This window comes from Brassica rapa, chromosome A02, assembly GCF_000309985.2.
Source record: "Brassica rapa cultivar Chiifu-401-42 chromosome A02, CAAS_Brap_v3.01, whole genome shotgun sequence".
Classification (NCBI taxonomy): domain Eukaryota; kingdom Viridiplantae; phylum Streptophyta; class Magnoliopsida; order Brassicales; family Brassicaceae; genus Brassica; species Brassica rapa.
Window position 1 is genome coordinate 26771901 of NC_024796.2, and position 21039 is coordinate 26792939.

The 21039-nt window shown below is 29.8% G+C and overlaps 3 protein-coding genes and 1 non-coding gene across 5 annotated transcripts; 1 reads left to right on the top strand and 3 right to left on the bottom strand.

The window, feature by feature from the left end:
- Positions 1 to 815: 815 nt before the first annotated feature.
- LOC103854182 lies at positions 816 to 2245 on the bottom strand. Of its 2 annotated transcripts, XM_009131109.3 has the most exons (3): positions 1855 to 2245; positions 1649 to 1754; positions 816 to 1474 (listed from the first exon to the last, which is right to left on the bottom strand). In XM_009131109.3, exons 1-3 carry the CDS (start codon positions 1977 to 1979, stop codon positions 1046 to 1048), a joined length of 660 nt encoding a protein of 219 aa, XP_009129357.1. In that variant the 5' UTR covers positions 1980 to 2245; the 3' UTR covers positions 816 to 1045. The 2 variants fall into 2 exon arrangements, with proteins under 2 accessions (XP_009129357.1, XP_033140773.1); XM_033284882.1 differs by having other exon boundaries at positions 1649 to 2245.
- Positions 2246 to 2524: 279 nt separating this feature from the next.
- On the top strand, positions 2525 to 5074 carry LOC103854181 (uncharacterized protein At5g39865). Its single transcript, XM_009131107.3, has one exon. It carries the CDS (start codon positions 3566 to 3568, stop codon positions 4883 to 4885), a length of 1320 nt encoding a protein of 439 aa, XP_009129355.2. The 5' UTR covers positions 2525 to 3565; the 3' UTR covers positions 4886 to 5074.
- A 2377-nt stretch (positions 5075 to 7451) lies between these two features.
- On the bottom strand, positions 7452 to 9002 carry LOC103854180 (transcription factor PRE5). The gene is made up of 2 exons (XM_009131106.3): positions 7970 to 9002; positions 7452 to 7713 (listed from the first exon to the last, which is right to left on the bottom strand). The coding sequence occupies exons 1-2, from the start codon at positions 8093 to 8095 to the stop codon at positions 7561 to 7563; spliced, it is 279 nt and encodes a 92-aa protein (XP_009129354.1). The 5' UTR covers positions 8096 to 9002; the 3' UTR covers positions 7452 to 7560.
- Positions 9003 to 15942: 6940 nt separating this feature from the next.
- On the bottom strand, positions 15943 to 16037 carry LOC117132261. Its single transcript, XR_004455821.1, has one exon. It is a non-coding gene; the product is annotated as a small nucleolar RNA R24 (small nucleolar RNA).
- Between the last annotated feature and the right edge of the window lie 5002 nt (positions 16038 to 21039).

Genomic DNA, 21039 nt, shown 5'->3' on the forward strand with positions numbered 1-21039 from the left:
ATTTGATGCATATTCCTAAAATTTCTAAATTAAAATATTTATTTATTTTTATATTGTATATAGTTTAATTTTAAAAATATTAATAATTTGTTTAATATGAATATTTATTAAACAAGCCTTTTTACTCATATAATTTTATGATTATTTATATCTTTTTATAAATTAAAATATTTATTTATTTTTATATTGTATATAGTTTAATTTTAAAAATATTAATAAATTTTTTAATATGAATATTTATTATATGATTTTATGATTATTTATATCTTTTTATAAAAAAATTGAATGCAAGATTTGTAGTTTTTTTCAAAATCAGCATATACCGTATACGAAAAAATCTATTTTTACATGGTTAATATGATTTTTTATTTTTTAAATAATATAAATTAAACAAAAATGATAGAGGATACCTAAATTGTTTCAAACTTTTATTATTCAATATTATTAATTATCATGTATATTTTAATAACATTAATTAATTTCGTAACTTTTATTTAAAGAAAGAAAGAAGAATATATTACTTTTGTAGATTACTAATTAATTTTATTTTTTAGTTAATGAGAAATATAATATATATTTAAATGAACAAATTTATTTTTTTAGGACTCTATAAGGATGACTAATATCAGGTGTTCAAAAAAAAAGGATGACTAATATCACAGCCCACATGTTATAATGCTTTTCAATTTCTCCCTCCATTTTTAATAGATGACATTTTAAGATCAAGTACATAAATTAAGAAAATGTTTAATCTTTTATATATCCTAAATAAAAACATCATTAACTATTCATCTAATTTTCAACCAATAATAAAATAAACCGTGTAATTATATTGGTTATATAACATAAATTGTTAAATTTTGTATTGGTAACTGAAAATATCATCTAACTTGGAACAAGAAAAATTATCTACAACTTCAAATACTAAAAAGGGAGGAAATAATATATAAGGGATTATTATAGAGAAACAAAGGATTTCCTAAAACGCGACATCTATTTCTTTCTTCTTCGACAGAGATTTTCCAGTTTAGGCAACGAGGCTGACTTATGGTGATAAACCGCTGTTTTGACTTCCGTTTTTAATGTTTGGAGAACCAGTTTCGGTGCTTACACCAATATGATTGTTTGATCCTGTTTTAGTGTTTCTTTCTGATCTGGTGGTTGTGACACTTCCGGATGTGCTTACGTTGCTGTGGCCTCCCGTCGTAATGTTTGAGGAACTAGTTTCGATTCTTTCACTTCCAACAATGGAGTTAACATCAACGTCAAGCCCTAGCTTCGATATATCCATCGACTTTCCTACTCTCAACTCCACAGCAGTTTTTACCAATATAGTGATGGTTTTAGTCCATTGCACCAGAGCCACGACCAACTCTTTCCTTTGCTGAAATGTCGTACTCTGTGAATCACTTTTCTTCTGTTCAATCAAAGTTTTTCCCATTGACAGCATTGCGTCTCTAAAATCCGTATTCGACTGTTCAAAAACAAAATCAGTAAAAATGTTAAATTCAAGTTTATTACAAGCCTCCAACTTAAAACCTATTGACGATGAGTGGGTAGATCTTCTGATGTGGACTTCACTTACTCATTAACAAAAACATAAGCTAAATAAATATTATAGGACGTTACAGCCTGTGTAAGGACTTACTGGTGCTCTGCCTTTAACAGCAGTTAATTCAGACATAGCACTGGCTAGGCCGTCAACTTGTGATGTGATCTGTGTATCTGTGCTTTTCGATGTGGCCGAGGCATTGCTGATGAATTTAACGTAAGACGTGAAGAGTGAAAAGAATTTCTTGAATTCTCTAGTCGCAGGACACCCACCTCGAAGTCTCTTGATCAAAAATAACATACCTTTGCATGCGAATGGTGTAAAGTCTCTTGCCCTTCGAAACATTTTCCTCCTCAAGTACATCTTTAGCAAGAATGTTCCTTGCGCCTCGTACACCACAGTTGATGCTACTAGAAACACCAGACATATTGCTAGTACATTTTTATCAGCCATTTTCTTATTCTTTTTTTTTTCTTTTAATGTATTTTTGTTTTGTTTTTTTTTTATAAATTTCTGATGATTTTAGTTTCTAGGAGAAGTGAGTTTATATAGATGCGTTGAAAAAAACTATTTTAAGTGAAAAGGAGAAAATTGTGGATTATTTTAAGGTCGCTAGAGAATAGCATAAGAGTCTCTCATGTTTTATTTTCTTTTGACTGCAATCATGAATTTATGTTGTTCACCAAAAAATTATATTATGAATTTACGTTGCTGTCCGCGTTTCTCTTCAATCTATATTTAGAAAGATCAAGACATAATATAAATTTTGTAATATAATCGATTAATTCAACTGTGTGCAAATAATAGGTACTGAAACGGTGTGTCATGCTTGTTAAACCACTGCCTGATTCGTCACACGCAACACACACTTCCATGTTACAGCATTTCTTGCTAGCTAGTGTTAGATTCGGGTTTATTATGGGCTTCCAACTTAAAATCAATTGGCAATTAGTAGATTGGCTCTAACCCTTTATATAGTAATAGATTAATTCTTATATATCAGATGTGAAATGTTTCTCATTAATACCCTCCCTCACGCTCAGACATCTAGGTCTGAAACATGGACAATGTGGGAATAATATCCACAGAGGGCCCAACATCGGTATAGTAGTAGTAGTTGTAGTAAATTAGGTCAAAGGAAATTATTGCTCTGATACCATGTTAGATTCGGGTTTATTATAGGCTTTCAACTTAAAATCAATTGGCAATTAGTGGATTGGCCCTAACTCTTTATATAGTAATAGATTAATTCTAATATATCCGATGTGAGATGTTTCTCATCAATAGCTAGTAATAATTTGTGCATACCCTATGATGATAGCACGTAACTTGAAATGAAACAGCGAGTAAAAATCATTTCAGTTGTATTCCTACCAGATTAAATGTCATGGTTTATAGTATTCTCATTATTGTTTCAGTTTTGACAAGTTCTCTTTTTTTTTTTTTTTTTTTTGTCAACTGTCTGGACAAGTTCAAACTACTTATTTTATATAAAACAAACTAGAGAATTATTTACAATAAATGGTCTCAAATACGGTTGTGGGCAGCTGCCTCTCAGACACATGTGTTTGTGTTACATGTCATCATTCATGACCAGTAGGTGAAGCTATATGTTGTTTGTGGGAGGGGCAGCTACCCACCTTGAATTTTTAAAACTAATGTAAAATGAAGTGGAAGACAATGCTTGTTCGAATCACAATGACACGGAAATTTCAGATTTCCTATTTATGTTTAGTAATAATACAAAACTCACTCGAAATTTTTGAGTAATTTGCAAAACATTTTGATGTAAAGCTGAAGAGATTTCATAAGAAAACAATAATATCCCTGGAATACTGGAAATATGAAGGTGAATGTGGAAAAATTTAAAAGAAATGACAAGTGAATGTATTAAAATAAATTTATGAACTCTTTCTAAAACCGGTGGATATTGTTTCCTAATTTAAGTAAAATCTGAAAAAGGTAAAAGAATCCCTCCTCCAAGAGAACGACTGGCAGGAAGAAGAGGAGTCCATGCAGAGAAAGTACTATCAAATGGCAAAAAAGGTTTCTGTAGACCTTATAAATAATCAAAAACAACCTAACACAAAGTTCTTGATTTTTTTTTCTCTTTTCAAGAACACCACATTTCTTGCTTCTTCTTTGACAGAGATTTTGCAATCAGACGACGAGGCTACTTACGATTCCGATGATCATTATGATTATGCTAATATCCATGTCCTAGCTTTGATACATCATTTGATTGTGTTTATTTTCTTTCCCGTATTGTTTTTTTTAATTCAATTTCCTCTGTTTTGGTCAAATTTTCTGTTTTTCGATATGGGCTGTGCGAGCTCGAAGCACCGTAAACGTTGCCTACACTGCCGGCAAGGATATTCTCCGGTAGACATGTCACCTAGACCCTCCGTGCAACACCCACCGCAACATTCCGACGACATGTTGGCTCTCAGTTCCTCCACCCTCGGATCTCTCAAGCTCTGCTACTCCTCTTTCGGACATAGCCGCATACACTTGGCAGATTTCACCGGTAACCTTGCCACCGACCAATCCGGAGAGAACCGACAAGAAGATGGGTTTGGTCAGAAAGAAGACAGAGAGAAGGAAATGCAAGCTAAGCTTATGGAAGCTAAAGTATGGTCAAGTATGATGAACGACAAGATCCCCAAGATTGTCCCCAAAACTCCTATCTTGACGCCTCCTGGAGAGCCAGAAACGATCAACACGTGGGAGATGATGGACGGGCTTGAAGATTCCGTTAGCCCTCTTCGGTCAACTAGTCACGTTAGGAGCTTCTCGTTTGATGGTGGTTGTAAACGTCCCAAGGAGAATGGTAATGTGATACTCTACTTCACAAGCCTTAGAGGTATAAGGAAGACATATGAAGATAGCTGTGATGTCAGGGTTATACTTAAAGGCATTGGGGTTAGGGTGGATGAGCGTGATGTATCGATGCATTCGAGTTTTAGAGACGAGCTCAAGGAGTTATTACTAGAGGGCAAATTCAATAATGACGTGGGGATCACCTTACCTAGAGTTTTCTTGGGGAGGAAGTATCTTGGGGGAGCAGAGGAGATTCGAAAGTTGAATGAAGATGGGAAGCTCGAGAAGATTCTAGAAGGCTGCGAGAGGGTTGAAGAGAATAAAAATGGTAATGGGAAAGAGTGTGAGGCTTGTGGAGATATAAGGTTTGTGCCATGTGAGACATGTTCGGGGAGCTGCAAAGTGTACAATGAAGATGATGAAAGTGAAAAGGAAGATAGAGATTATGGTTTTCAAACGTGTCCTGATTGTAATGAGAATGGACTCGTTAGATGTCCTCTTTGTTGTGATTAGCTTTTTGAACACACACACATACAGAAAGAGAACCTTGCTCTTCGTTTTGTTTGTTTTAACTTAAGTTTGTGTGTTGAATGTTTTAGGGTTTTCTTGCCTCTGGAGATTTTATTGTACATATATAAATAGGTTTTTGATTGTGATAAAGGGTTGTAATTCAAATGTAAACCGTTCCTAAACATAAACAAGTGAAGCATTGGCAAATGGTTTTTAAAACGTTAAAGAAAAAATGTAAATGAATATAAATTCCTAAAATTGTTTAAATTTTTTTAATTAAAATTCTTTACAAATTGTTTATTATTCTCTAAATTTTAGAACTGGTCTGCTCAAATGAAATGAATTGATATTAAGAAGTGTGTCGTTGTATATTCTTTAAAATTACAATCATGATTTACATTTTGTTAGATTTGTGTAGTTTAAAGTTTAAGATCTTAAATTTAAAGTTTAGTTTTGTTAAGTCGGTCCATATAAAAATCCAACATATTATATCCAAATAAAATGTTGTATAATTGAAATTAGTTAATGGCAATAAATGGCATTAGTACTATTTTCTTTATATTTACCTTACTGCCATTTAACCTAGCCCACTCTATGTATCCCTTATATATTAAAAGAAAAACATTGTAATAAATGCATTCACACTATAATAGGCACGTCGCAGCCTCACAATGATTTGATAATAAGTATGCTAACGCGTTCACACTATATTCATAAATATGTTCACACTATGTACTTTGCGTTTTAAAAAAATAATATAAAACTCACATATATGGTTCTAATAAAATTCTCGACTTTTCGGTTCGAATAAAAATAGATAAAGAATCAAAAGCCAAACTATATATATTATTTTTATTGTTTACGGATAAAGTTGAGCTAAATATTCATAAATTTTGATTCGATTTGTTATCCGTTTTGATTTGAACCAAAAAAATCTCGATATTCGTAACTCTACGAAACAAATCAAATACTAAAATACAATATCCAAAAAAGAAACAAATAACAAATACCAATACTTTTAGGAACATATATCTAATTCGATATGTTACATGCATATATATATATATATATATATATATATATATATATATATGTAAAGAATTATATATATCATTATATATATTATACTTTATATCAGTTTTACAATATTTTTATGAATTAAATTTATTATATTAGGTACTAGAATTTAAAAAGGTAAACAATGTTTTATTTTTTTTAATAAAATGTTGTTATTAAATGTTTCAATTATTTTTAAAATTTTATTTTATTTACAAATCGGATATTCTTTAAAATTCTAAAATATTTCGGATATCCGAGTCATCGAATATCGAATCGACACGAATACTTCTAAATACCGAGATATTCGATATGTGCCCACCCCTATTTACATATATAATTTTATGTTCTTTATATGAAAAAATGACTAATGCCAAGGCCTTTTTAATTTTAAATTAATTTAAATTTTATCTTTCATGTATTATTTGAACAAAAATGTCATTTAATATTAATTAATAATATCTTTATATATTTATCAACTATTTTTATATATTTTTACATACATATACATGTACACATTGATGTGAGCACTTTGTAACTAAGTATTCATCACAACTGAAAAATTTAATTTTTTGAAAGTTGAAATATTTTTTTTTAATGCTTCTTTCACTATCGTCCAAATTGTAGTGAAATGATTTATCTTAATAATTTTTTTTCTTTTTTGTAAACTATTATTTGTTTAGAAACTATAATATGAAACTATTGGTTCGACATGACGACTATCTAAAATTCACAACATGAAAATAAACAAATAATATTAATTTTTGATTTTTACCAAAAAACCGAAAAAATCACATTATAACCGAATAAACTAAAATTAATATTAATTTAAAATAATAGTTATATTTTAGAAGATTAAAAACTAATAAAAATTTAAAAATAAACAAATATCCAAATTAAACAGATTTAGTATCTTTTTTATTAAAAATAACAAAACTAATAATCACATCATCCGTGATGCTAATAAAGAAAGAGACATGAATTTCTCGTCAAAGTAATAATTCTTCATGGACATTTCTAACACATCGACGTAGTTACGTGGCAGCCCATGAACCAAAGTTTCAAATAGATTTGTCGGGCATTCATATACACGCATGCCTATTTGGTCGAATATATTTATATGTCAAACCTCTCATTACTTCGTCAACGTCAGAGGCATTTGGAGACGCAGTAAATATGAGCCGGTGCTTACCCAATAAATAACAAAATTTACGTATCGTAGAAGTAATGTATGCTTTTCTTTATTACAACAGATTTTTTTAAATTGTATATTTAATAAGATATGGATAAATACCACTTATCCATTAAAGGAAACCAAGATAGTAATAATGGATTATTCATTATATTTGTTCACCCTGCATTTTCTTCAATCTTTAACTGACACAATCGAGTTCAGATACCACAGTGTCCAATATTTTGAGAATCAAAATTTTCTCCTTCAAAGTCCTACCATTGTTTATGTAAATAGATAACACATATATTTCGGAGACTATTGAATAGGAATTAGTGCAACTGCTGGACCAAAATTCAGAAGTTTATAATAAATATATTAAGGACAATCACGATTACAGATATAATAAATATATATGGTAAAAATTATAATAAGTACATATATTGGAAGGTTACATGAGCAAGCTTCTAATGACGGAAGCTTCATGGCTATCTTCATCAACGGCGTCCAGGAGCTGCGACAAACGGTCACTGAGATTGTCAACTTCTCGATGCAGCTTTCTTATATAGTTGCATGTCTCTTGAAGTACCTTTGATGCTGACACCTAATATATTATTAAGAGCAAACATCATCAAACCACATACATGCACGGGCATCACACAATGACACAAACATGGCTTTTCGAGTTTCATTTTATCAAATTAGAAAACAATAACGTTGTCCGGAGTCAAAAGTTTCGACTCTTTATTGATTTGTGGCCCTGCTTCTTTTAACGAAAAGGGAAACAAATTTCTTATAAAAACAAAATATATACTTTGAAGACGTTAAAAGAAATGAATGTTATGCATAATGTAATATACCTTATCAGAACGGCGCCGTTCACGAATCTCGGGCAAAAGCTGACAAAGCTTACTAACAAGGTCGATCATCTGATCATCGGAGATCCTCAGAGCACTTGAAGATTGTCTTGATCTCCTGTTAGACATTTTCTTGTAGGTTTTTACTTATTGATTAGCTGTAACTCTACAATGTTTCAAGAAAATAACCCTTAACTCGTGTGCTTTCTCTCTGTCTCTTGATTGAACAATAAATAAGAGATGGAGATGGATATAGAAAAATAAAGGTGGTATTAATAAGGGCTGAAAAGGAGGGAAGCTATATATATCTAGTAAAACTAGAGGTTTTTATGTATCCCACAAGTTTTGTATTGTGTTGAAGATGTGACAGAAGAAAGAGGAAAGCAATCAGAAGAGAAGAAATAAGGAAGGAAGTGCAAGAAAGTGTTTCGGGGTATAGAGATATAAAGAAATTGAGAAAGTGATAAGAGGAATTTAAAGAGGTCAAGGACCACAGGAGAGTGATAGAGTAATAAACCTAGACAATGATGCAATGGGATAGAAAAATAGACTTGATAACCTCTTGCCAAAATCATTTAAAAATTAAATATACTTTTATATATCATCTATATAAATATACCCAGAGGGTAAATGTGAATGAATATATGACATTAATCAGTGTGAAATGGATACGTAATTTATTTTCTATTTTTGTTAATGTTATGCAATATCATCCAGTGGTATTGATATATTAGTCAAGATAAATAATACATGACCAAAAAAGTCAACTGTTGAATAATATAATTAGTTTAGATTTACAATAGAACAAATTTTCCAATCTATACTATTATTTATGAAGTGATTTTGCTTATTTGTCACATTCTCTATAATTTTAGGACTGACTCATTAGTTTTAATAAATAATTTTAATTAAACTATAATTAAAATATAATTCATTATTTATCTGATTACAAATTTATATTATAAAATTATCTCAAAACAATAAATGGAAAACCTTTTTTGAAAAAAAGAAAAGATAATTTCATGTATTTATTTTATTTTTATCTACATTGTTTTTCTTATTCACTAATTTTTATAATTAGTAGTATATATCTACATATAATAATTAGATTTATCATTATACTAAAATATTAAAAATAGGTTTATAAAAAATATCAAAAATTGATTTATATTTGTTTGTAAGCGTAATATGTCATGGAATATGTTTTTCTAAATTATTAAATTTATTTTAGTATTAAAATACTAAAAAGAGATATAGAAGTAATAACAATAAATTTGTTCGCTATTAGTGATTTTTCTAAATATTTTTTATTGGGAATTGAATTATCTTTTTAAAATATTTTCAAAATATCTGTCTCCAAAAGAGAATATTTTCAAAATATTAATTTAAAATTAACTCTACTTACTTTTATGGTTTTCAAGAATTTCAGAGAATTGTAACTTTGTTTAAATTACAATTTATTAAATAGACTATTATGTAAAGAAAAATGTTATTCTATTTTTATAAAAAACTGTATTTTCCAAATGATTTATTTTAGTTATAAATATTAAAGTTTGAAAGTTAAAAGATCATTTCGAAAAGAAAGAAATATGTTTTTATACTAAAAATACTATTTAATATCTATATTTAGAAGAAAATAGCATGTCTCTATTTTAAATGAAAAATATACATTGACTATACCATATTTTTCATTCTATTATAGCATTTAGAATTGAATATAAGAATAGATAACAAAGGTTCTTATCTTATACATTATATATTAATGTTTTATTTGTTCTTATTCAGTTATTATGGGAGATGTTTCACAATATAATTTTAATTCAATCATTTTATTTACTATGATTGATGTAATATGTAAACTTGGGTTAGGTTGAACATTTTTTGCTTTTGATTTATTTTGAGATTTTGTATATTTTGGTAATTTCAATAATTTGGTTTAATAATATCACTTTGTATTAGCATTTATATATATTTTCTTTATTTATATAACTAACTATCAATTAATATAATAAAAATCGTTTAAAGATAATAACCTATTTTAAAATATAAGATATTAATATTGTTATCGAAAAATAATGTTTTAAATTAATAAAATAAAAAAATTAAAAATTAAAAGCTTCATAAAAATATTATAAATTTAATGTTTGACTTCAAAATTTTGATCATTAAATTTAATAGTACATTTATTAATAAATATCTATAAAAAACATTATGCCAGCATGTGTGCGGGCAAACCACCTAGTATAATCGTATAAGTGGTGACATATTTATTTTACAAAAAAAATATAAGTGACTATTTTGGGATAAACCCTTTAACATAAAAAAATATCACAAGTTACTGTAAAACTTTGTAGCATGCATGTTTATCATTGACAGAAAATTGTAACAAAAAAATGTAAACTTATTTACAGAATTTGCATGGAGAGACGTATCGAAGTCTAAATATCGCTGTATTTACTTAATAAGAAAAATATCATATGTATTCATTTGTTAACAAAATTTTAGAAAACTAGTAAAATATCAATAAACAATTGTATTTAATATAATTATGTTGAATAATGGAGGAGTATTCGTATTTTAAAATGGAGAAAGAGATGGAAAGAACTGTGTGTTCCCAAAGCTGGTGTAGAAATTGAAGTTGGATTTATGAGAAGTGTTTCATATTGAGCTAACAATGTGGCCCTTTGTGTGCATGTCACTAAAAGGCAATACCATGTGATGACATAGACTTTCAATTTTCCTTTCCGTTACTGCTTGTTATTTTATCCACATTGGATTAATATTTTTTTAACATTGTGGTACCCAGACCTATGGAGAGGTTCACGCATTACCAAAAATGAAGTACATGATAGATCTATTTTCCGAATTTTTAAATAAGTCCCAAATCATGGTTCTATATTATGACTATATATGTTTAGTTTTGTAGGGTTGTTTAAAACTCGAGTCGCTTAGCTTCCCACATTAGAGCAAGTGAACAGTCCAGAATGTTCATATGTAGTTGATCATCTTCAAAAGAATAAAGATTGAACTTATCTTCCATCAAGACTATAAAACTTTATATGTTAAAAAGGACATAAAACTTTATGTCATGTATGCTATTCTCAACATACACATACAAACATTATATCTATATATATATATAATATATATATGATTTAGGATACAAAATATTAATCATCGCCATTTTAACGTAAAATTTGGGACGTTGTTTGTTTTCAGTTTTCGCTGAATCCAAGTATTACATCAAAAATCGAACCAAGCGTGGACTTGCTTCGTCCATGCACTTGATTGCCCCCCAAAAAAGTAGCCATGATAAGTTCGTATATATGCTTCCTCGATCCTAATTTAACTTCTATGTTTCCGAAGCTTGGGATTTAGTATACCTAATGATAGACGGCATACATGTCCCATATGGTTGCTTAAGATCTCGGATTATGTCTTCTTAGATTCTTAAACATGATTAATACAGGGGACACAAGGTACTTAATTACGTAGTTAATTTGTTTGTGCATTATTTACATATAAAATAAATAATTTTCTAAGATAGCTATATTTAAGTTTTTGTCATAAAAATAACATTTAATAAAGAAAATGATAAAAATAAATTTTATTACCAAGGATTAACTAATTTAGACTTAGAATTAAGTCAAGGGGTGGAATTTTAGGATAAGGTTTCAATTTTTTTTTTTTAAAATAAAACAAATATGAAAAAATGTTATTTTGGTCTTTTTTTAAGACTGTTTTGTGACAAAAACTTTAAAAGGACTATTTGAGTATAAAATATAACATACAAAGGTATTATAAAAATTTTTTTTTTTGGTAAAAATGTTAAATTATTATTACCATTTTCAATTTTTGACAGACGATACATAGATAACAAGTAGCGGAAATCAGAAACAACAACAACTATACACCAACAAAGGAACAAACCGAAAGTGGCACTAACTCAAGCGAGAAAGCAGGTTAACAACGAGACGATGCCAGACCAATCAACCGCAAGTACTAGATGGTGAATCCGATGGTTGCCGCGAGCTACCGAGAGACGGGCGCCCTCAAACCCTGATTGCAACGGCTCCTACAGCTTCCATCAAGTACCCAGAGCTTACCCGAGGGAAGAATCCGAACCCGAACCCAAAGCAAGCCAGAAAATAGAGACCATCGGCGGTACGAGGAGAAGCCGTAAACCGACGATGCCGTCGTTCAGTATCTTGCGCCGAAGATTACCGCCTCCATTGCAATCAACTGGGACCGTATACACCCATCTAACCGTAAACTCATATAGAGATGACAGATCGGAACACGGACAATCCTCCGAAGGAAACAAATCTGAAGCCACACTCAGAACCCGGAGCCTAACTGATACACCACAAACCAAACCTGAGCCGTTAACCGCCCTCAAGTGACGAACCCAAGCTGATGGATTATTTGAGAAGAGCAAGAGGCGGAGCAGGCCACAACCGCCGATACCATTCTGATTTGAAGGGTGAGGAGCTCCTGGGGCTAAGGACGTAGCCGAAGCAGACCAGAGATAACTCACCAACGCGCTGCCACAAAGACCCGGCGGGACGAACCGAACCACCACCACCGGAGACCTCCACGCGCTGCCAGCAAGGAGAACACAAGGCGACACAACAAACAGATCAGAGAGAAACCGAGATTTACCGGAACCGGCGAACCCGGACCTCCAACTCGACACGCAGAGAAGCTCACCCCCAGACACCGCTGGAGGACGAACATGACCGACGAGGAGCTTATCGACGCCGCACGCGCCTCTACGCTCGAAGCATCTAACAAAGCGCAAAGGAAAATTTCCGGCTTTACTCCGTCAGAGTTTGGGTGACCACAACGCTGGAGGAGACCGTCCTCAAGTCGCCTCAGCCGTTGCGAACCGTAGATCTGTACCAGAGCAAACCAGATCTGAAGCGCTAGTCAGCCACTCCCTCAGCCGTAGAAGACGGAGACAACAGGGGAAACACCGAGAAGAGAACTGAGATCCCGGCGGCCGCGACGGAGGCGGCGACCGCCGGAAAAAGCAAGCCAAACCCTTGTGCCGCTGGTAGAGAGAGGTTGGAGCGTTTACGGGGAGAGAGAGAGGTTGGAGCAGCTACTAAGACCCTCAAAGAAGCAATTGTTAAATAATATACGAGGCATTTCCAGGATCAAAAAGCAGTGAAAAGAGCAAGATGATCAGGTATTATAAAATTTAATCAACTGAAGATTCTTTTTGGAGATAAGCTCAAAGGTTGTTGTGATTTACATTCCTAACATTTCTACAAAAATTACTATTTCAGAGTTGAAATGAAGTAATTGGTGTCCTAAGCTCATAGTAATCTTCTAGCTTAAAATTTTTCCATGGACTTTTAAAAATATTTAGAAGTTTCAGGTTTTTCCCTTTTATGAAACAGAAACTGGGAAAAAAAACAAACACAAACAAATGTTAAATTTTAATTATTTATTCAAAACGATAGGAGAAAAACATATCCTCTTAATTGAATCTGGACCATGACATAGAGAGAAACATGCCAATCAATATTTTAGACTTTTTAGTATTAATAATTTTTACGGTATTTCATGAGGACACCAAAGTATGTACTGTAATTTTTAAAGTATTTTTTTCTTAAGCGTCACATCACATTGATTTTGATTTTATTCTCTATTTTAATGAAATGCTTCAAGTAAACACATTTTTTTATTTTGATAAACAAGAAATTTACTCGACAAAAGAAAAACAAGAAATTTATATTCTAATCGATTTTCAATTTCTATATATATATAACCGCAACATTAAATTTCATGGAAAATATGTTAATCTAGGGATCCAAATGGTGATGGCAGTAAAATTAACATCGAACAAGCACAATATGCAGAATGGATAGAATACACATTGTTTTTGAAATATACTAGTAATTGTTACTTTTTGTTGACCAAATTAAATCGTAGACTAACTCATCATAAATATACAATTAGCGGCGGATTAATTTCGAAATTGTTTTTTGTCGGGAACATGGGAATTTTTTGGTTGCAACAATGAAATCCTTTTTTTCTTCACCAAGTGTGCTGCAAACAGCTAAGAAAATGAAAAACGCATGCGGATTACTATCTTGTTTGAAGGACTTCATCAATATATAACACCTTTGGTGTTGAAAAGAAAATCGGTCAACAAATATTCATATACCTATATTTCCATTACAACGTGATTAACGGATTAACATAGTTTAGAATCCATTTGTATTCATCGACAGTAATACTACAAAAATCATCAAAAACGTACCGCTCGTATCTATCATGTGTTTGAAAAAATGTATTTATATTATCAACTGATTGCAAAGGGAGATGTAACATGTTAGTCCATGTGGGTTTCACGCACTGAATGTTTGGTCTCTTAGGCTCCACAATGTTTTAATGTCCAACGATCCTTTTGATTTTTTCCTATCAATTTTTATCCATTCAAACATAATGTAACAAAATAAGATTTTTCAATTTAAAAGTTAGGGAAGTTTACTAGAATGACTCAAATTAGTTGTGTAATTACTAGAATGACTCATATTTTTTTAAAATTATTAGAATATTTTTCTGGTCAAAATTGCCCTTGAACATAGTTATAACAAAAAAAAAATATTACCAAAATATCCTTACTATTTATCGACGGCAGATTTGTTTTTCAAAAAAATAAATCTGTCGAGTAATAAGTCTGTTTATAAAATCTGTGTAGAAAAATAAATCTACTGTTAGAGTGGTGTCAGACTTTCTTAAAAACGTCAGATTTGTTCACACGACAGAGTTAATTGTCTGATTTAAATGGAAAATAGATTTTTAAGAATATATATGTCGAATGATGTAGCAGACTTGTTATAAACGGTAGATTTATGTGGTCAACTTATTTTCTTATTGACCGATTTATTTTTTTATGTTAGACTTACTTTTTTACGACAGATTTTTATATCTGATTTAAAATTGTTGGCAGGCTTTTTGTTTATGTGGTGACAGATTTTTTAATTTATGTTGTAACAGATTTATTGACGAAAATCTGGGTTTATGTAAACCAAACTTAATTAATTTAATATTCAATTTCAATCCGGTTTACATTAATTTCGAATCTGATTTATTTTTAGGTTAATTAAGATCAGAATTAGGTAAATTTTTGATAACTGTCATGATTTCTTTCATCCCTCTTTTCTTGAACGTCTGTTCATGGCTGGTGGAGCTAAACATATGTTCCCACATTTATAGTTTCTTGAACAATCTGTTGTCATCGGAAAAAAAGAACAATCTATTGTCAAAGCCACAAATAAATACTGTGAGGTTTTACAGGAATGAGTTTCTTACCATGCGATTAAAATTATCTTGCTCTTCTGGCAGTCCTCAACAGTGACAAAGTCAAAATCATAAATGGCATAACGACATTCTTCAGCAGAGAGGCGTTCAGCAAAGTCCTTATATGTAAGAATAGGTTCTTGAATTTGACATGTTCTTGAGTTTGTATCAGATACTGCTCTCTTTCAATTCATATTACATATCTATAAAGTTCAGAAGTACTAGTAGTAGTTATCACTATCGATGAACTGATTCACAATATCATGATCAAAGAGACAAGGAATGTGGACAGCAACCAGCTTACTCCTTTTTTAAAAAAATATCATTCTGAGAAAAAAAACATAACAGTGGAGGTGTTTCAAGCAAGAAACCGAACTAACCATGAAAAATCTTTGTAACCTATAAAAATTTGTCTGAAATCACAAAACATAGCTTTTTCAGAAGTAAAATGTTCAGTCAATGGCCAAATCTTCAAGCCTGCATGTTCCTCTTTTTGAGATGAGACTTGGCGACTCTAAGGCCTTTGCTGATCACGCTGTGCCTAGCAAGTGTTGTCTTCTTTAAATCAGGTTTGTAGTAGTTGTCCACTGTCTAAATAGATAAGACAACAAATGACGAATACTGAGAGACAAAGAGTGAAAAAAGAGGAGACATGAAAGAATATATCTCAGAGCCAAGCATAACAAATATATTTCATATAAGAGGTACTCCACAAAGGAGTCCTCTTCTTACGTGTTAGCTTTCTCATCACAGCTCCTAAAACAAAAACTACAATAAAAAAGTATCAATTCAATGCAACATTAGACAAGACTAACCAATATAGAGGATAACCTATAGGCTATAGGCAACCAAACATAACAACGCACAACAATCACTGATTGAAAGAAAAGAGTTATACCTGGTTGGCAACAGCTTTCGCCATCCTGGGGAACTCCTTATTGAGGACAAACTTGTTAACATAGAGCTTAAGCTCGTTTTGTTTATTTGTTTTGGTGGTTCCAAGTACCACACTAGTTCATACAACTTTTAATAAAACAGAGAGTAAATGTTAATTATCAAATACCATAAAATTTAACATCTGAAAGTCAAAGTTTAAATGAAACTGGGAATTAGGGTTCCAAAATTGCAACATGCAATCAATTAATCTATGATAACAACAACTCAAATAGCATAGATTAAAGATTCACAGATTAGAGTGACTTGTAGTTGAAGCCGAATGTGACCGAGGTGAAATCGATTTCGGGTTTGTCAAACAGGAAAGAGACGAAGGTGAGTTAACGTGGAGGATGGCGGAGACAAAGTCGAGTCACTAAGAGGTGACGGAAACAGAGCCGGTGAGAGAAAAGGGAGCGTCGAAGATGGAGTTGACGAGACAACGATGAGAGGTTTCGTCGACATCGGTGGAGAAACGCTACAAACCTAAATTGTTTTTTTTTTCTTTCTTATAATATTAAATATGTTAATTCTTAATTCTTAGTAATGGTAAAATCGTAAATTTGCATGCCTCAAGAGTTACTCTAGTAATTTCAAAATTATATGAGTTAATCTAGTCATTTTATGACTAATTAGAGTCATTTTAAGTAATTTCTCTAAAAGTTATTAGTAATCATGAAAAAACAGCCTGCAATAATTGAACTTTCCGGTGCAACGATTTACTATTAGACAGAATAGTTAGATTTACGCTGCGTAATCAACGTCGTAGTTTAAGTACGAGATTACGAAAATGCGTGATAATAATAGTAAACAGCATGCCATAATAGTGATTTCAACGAGTCATGTATACGTCTCGACTTTCTCATAAGTAGAATACTGTAAATGCGATCGCTAAAGAATGTTTTAAAGAAATGATAGTATGCCCCGACAGAATACTTAATGATGTTTAAGCACACTTCGCCAACCTATAGCTTTACTCACAAACCCATAGGTCAATTTATCAATTAATGATTATTGATTGCTATAACTCCTACACACCGACTTACCTTTGCCAACGTTGAATTTGAATGTAACGAATTAATTTTAAGATAATTTTTTTTTTTGAAACTAATTTTAAGATAAAACTAGGATAAGACCCGCGCCTTGCGCAGGATTAAGTTATTATTTTTATTATATTTTGGAGAATGAAACAATAGTTTGGCTTCATTTGGATTACGGGTATTCAACCCGGATATCGGGTTGGTTTCGGTTCGGTTCGATTTTTTTCGGTATTTGGTTAGTAAAATATAACTACTATTCTAAATCCATATTTACTTTGACTTTAGTCTTTCACATACTTTTGAAAGATTTCAACTGGACGACTAAATTGATCAGCCAATCTTGTTGCTTTAAATCATTAGTGTTTATATATATATATATATATATATTGAATATATATATATGTATATTATTTAGTTTGAATATTTATTAAATAAAAATTCAAATGCGTTATATTTTATGATCATTTGTAACTTATTATAACAAAAAAATAATATATTGATCACAAAATTTTCAGAATGGGAATATTCAAATTTCTAATAATATATAGACGTTTTCAAAAATTCAAATATAACATATAAGAAAAAATATAAATGTTTTATTATATATTTAATGTGATTTTTAATATCTTTCAATAATATAAAATTAAAAAAAAGAACTAAGATACCAAAATTGTTATCAAATATTTATTATTCATAATAATTAATTTTCATATATACGTTAATCATATTAGGTAATTTCGTAGCTTCTAATTAAGGAAAGTGCAAAAACAATTTTGGTAGATTATTTATCAATTCGATAGTTAGTTTAATAAAAAATATAATGTAAGTCAAGATGGATCAACCTATTTTTCTAAGAATAGTATATTTTATATAGTCATTTATTAAATGAGAATTTATAATCATACAGTTCTATGACCATTCATATCATTTTATAACTGAATATTTAAATCATCGATAACAAAATTTTCAATGTGAAATCTTTAATAAGTTTATAATTTATAAATGTTTTTGAAAATTCATTGAAAGTTTTAATATTAAAATATTTATGTAATCTTATGGTATATAGTATAATCTATATATATATATAAAATATATATGTTTTATTATTAAATGATATTTTTTACTCATATGGTTTTAAAATAATGTGTATCTTCTTATAATATTAAATAAAAGTTCATATTAATACAATTTTATGATCATTTGTAACTTATTATGACAAAAAAAAAAAATCTATTGATCAGAAAATTTTCAGAGTGGGGATCTTCAAATTTCTAATAATTTATAGACGTTTTAAAAAATTCAAAATATAACATATACGAAAAATTATAAATGTTTTTATTATATATTTAATGTGATTTTTAAATATATTTTAATAATATAAAATTAAAAAAAAGAACTAAGATACAAAAATTGTTATCAAATATTTATTATTCATTATAATTAATTTTCACATATACGTTAAACATATTAGGTAATTTCGTAGCTTTTATTTAAGGAAAGTGCAAAACATTTTTTGGTACGTTATTTATCAATTCGATAGTTAGTTTAATAAAAAGTGTAATATAAGTTAAGATGGACCAACCTATTTTTCTAGGAATAGTATATTTTGTATAGTTATTTATTAAATAAGAATTTATAATCATACGGTTCTATGATCGTTCATATCGTTTTATAACAAAATATTTAAATCATCGATAACAAAATTTTCAATCTGAAATCTTTAATAAGTTTATAATTTATAAATGTTCTTGAAAATTCATTGAAAGTTTTAATATTAAAATATTTATGTAATCTTATGGTATATAGTGTTTAATATATATATATATATATTTATTTTATTATTAAATGATATTTTTTACTCATATGGTTTTAAAATCATGTGTATCTTCTTATAATAAAAATGTTAAAGCATTGATCATTAATTTTTAACATAATAATTTTAATAGTTTTAGTCATTTATTGTCGTTTTTAAAAATTCAAAATATAACATATACAAAAAAATCTAAATTTTATTTTTATAGCTAATTTGATTGTTTAATTTATTTTAATAATATAAAATTAAACAAAAAATGATGGAGGAGATATACATTGTTATCAAATCTTTATTATTAAACTCATTAATTGTCATATATATATTAGTCATTTATGGTAATTCCGTAGGTTTTATTTAAGGAAAGAAAATATCATATCATATCATTATATCATATAGTTTGACCAACTTATGTATCTAACAACATATAAAAATCGAATGTGGACCTACTTATTTTTCAATTGAATGTAATTGACTACCTAATTGAGTGCCACCTAAGCATTGGGGCCTCTTTTAATTAATACAAAATTGAGGTTACATCTTTTCAAATGTTCCTCAATTAATATATAAGGGATTACTAAATATTATACACATTCAACGAGCTAAAAGAGATTTATACATCTAATATGATGATAATATTACTACTCCAATATTTTCATGAAAACGGTCTTCTGACACTTTTTACATAGATTAAAAAGTATTTATATTTTTTATTAGTTATATTTATTTAATTAATAATATTTGAGAAAAATAAAATTATTTACAAAATAAATGCATTTTAAAATTAATATCACATTTGAAATGAGTATAATTTTTTTAAAAAAAATCCAAAATTTTTTTTTTGCATAAAATGATAAAGTATATTTTTCAGGCTCCTTATTATACAATCAATAGTTTTTAGAAAAGCATTTAAAATATCAAATAGATACTGCAAATTCTTTCCAAATGATTGGTATATCCAATGCTTTCATCTGAAACTTTTGGTATAATATTTGCAGTTAGAATACATAATTTTTTAAAAATAATTTACTATAATTTATTTATTTCATCTAATAATATCACAAAATTATATTTTATTCAGGAATAAAATTTAAAACAATTTTTTTAGAAAAGCAGAATATTTCACGTTTATAATATAAATAAATATATATAATTAAATATAATTCATTATTCTCAATAAAAAATTATATACATACATATTATAAATATAATATATTTTCACTCTAGTCATACTATCCAAAAATATAAAAAATAAAAATTAATATACTTAAAAGAACTTTCATAAACTTCATTATCTACACTATATTCATATTATCATTATAGACTTATAGTCCATACAAACTTCCCAATAGAAAAAAATTACACAAACTCACTTTTGCTTTTTTTAATCCATCAAGTTTCAAATCCTATGCGTTTGAAGCTGTAACAGCCTTGAATAAGCTCCCTCAGGTCTGCTCACAAGCTCAGAATGGCTGCCTTGCTCCACTATCCTCCTGTCTTGAATCACACCGATGCTATCAACCCCGACAAGCGGTGAGCAACTACAACGGTGGTCCTCTCATGAGCCTCTCTAAAGCTTCTTGCAACACACATTCCGATTCTGCATCTAGTGCACTAGTTGCTTCATCAAGAAGCAACACCGTAGGGTTTTTGAGCACTGCTCTTGCTATAGCGATCCTGTTTCTGTCCACCTGATAAACTGCACTCCTCTTTCCCCCACCAGAGTCTTGCAACCAGATCCTTATTAAAGTGTGTTACATAATATTTTTTATTTATAAACAGGCCTTATTTTTAAGTTGCTTCCCGCCATTATATTTTCAAGGCCGGCTCTGCTTGTAACCTTCAGGTAAACCAATGATGCAACCGTGAGATGGTTGCTCCGAAGAGAGCTGGTTCTTGTTGACAGTTTCAGCAACAGAGTTTGCGGTAATGACCAAAACCACAAAGACTTTGATCACTTTGGAGAAGGTTGACTT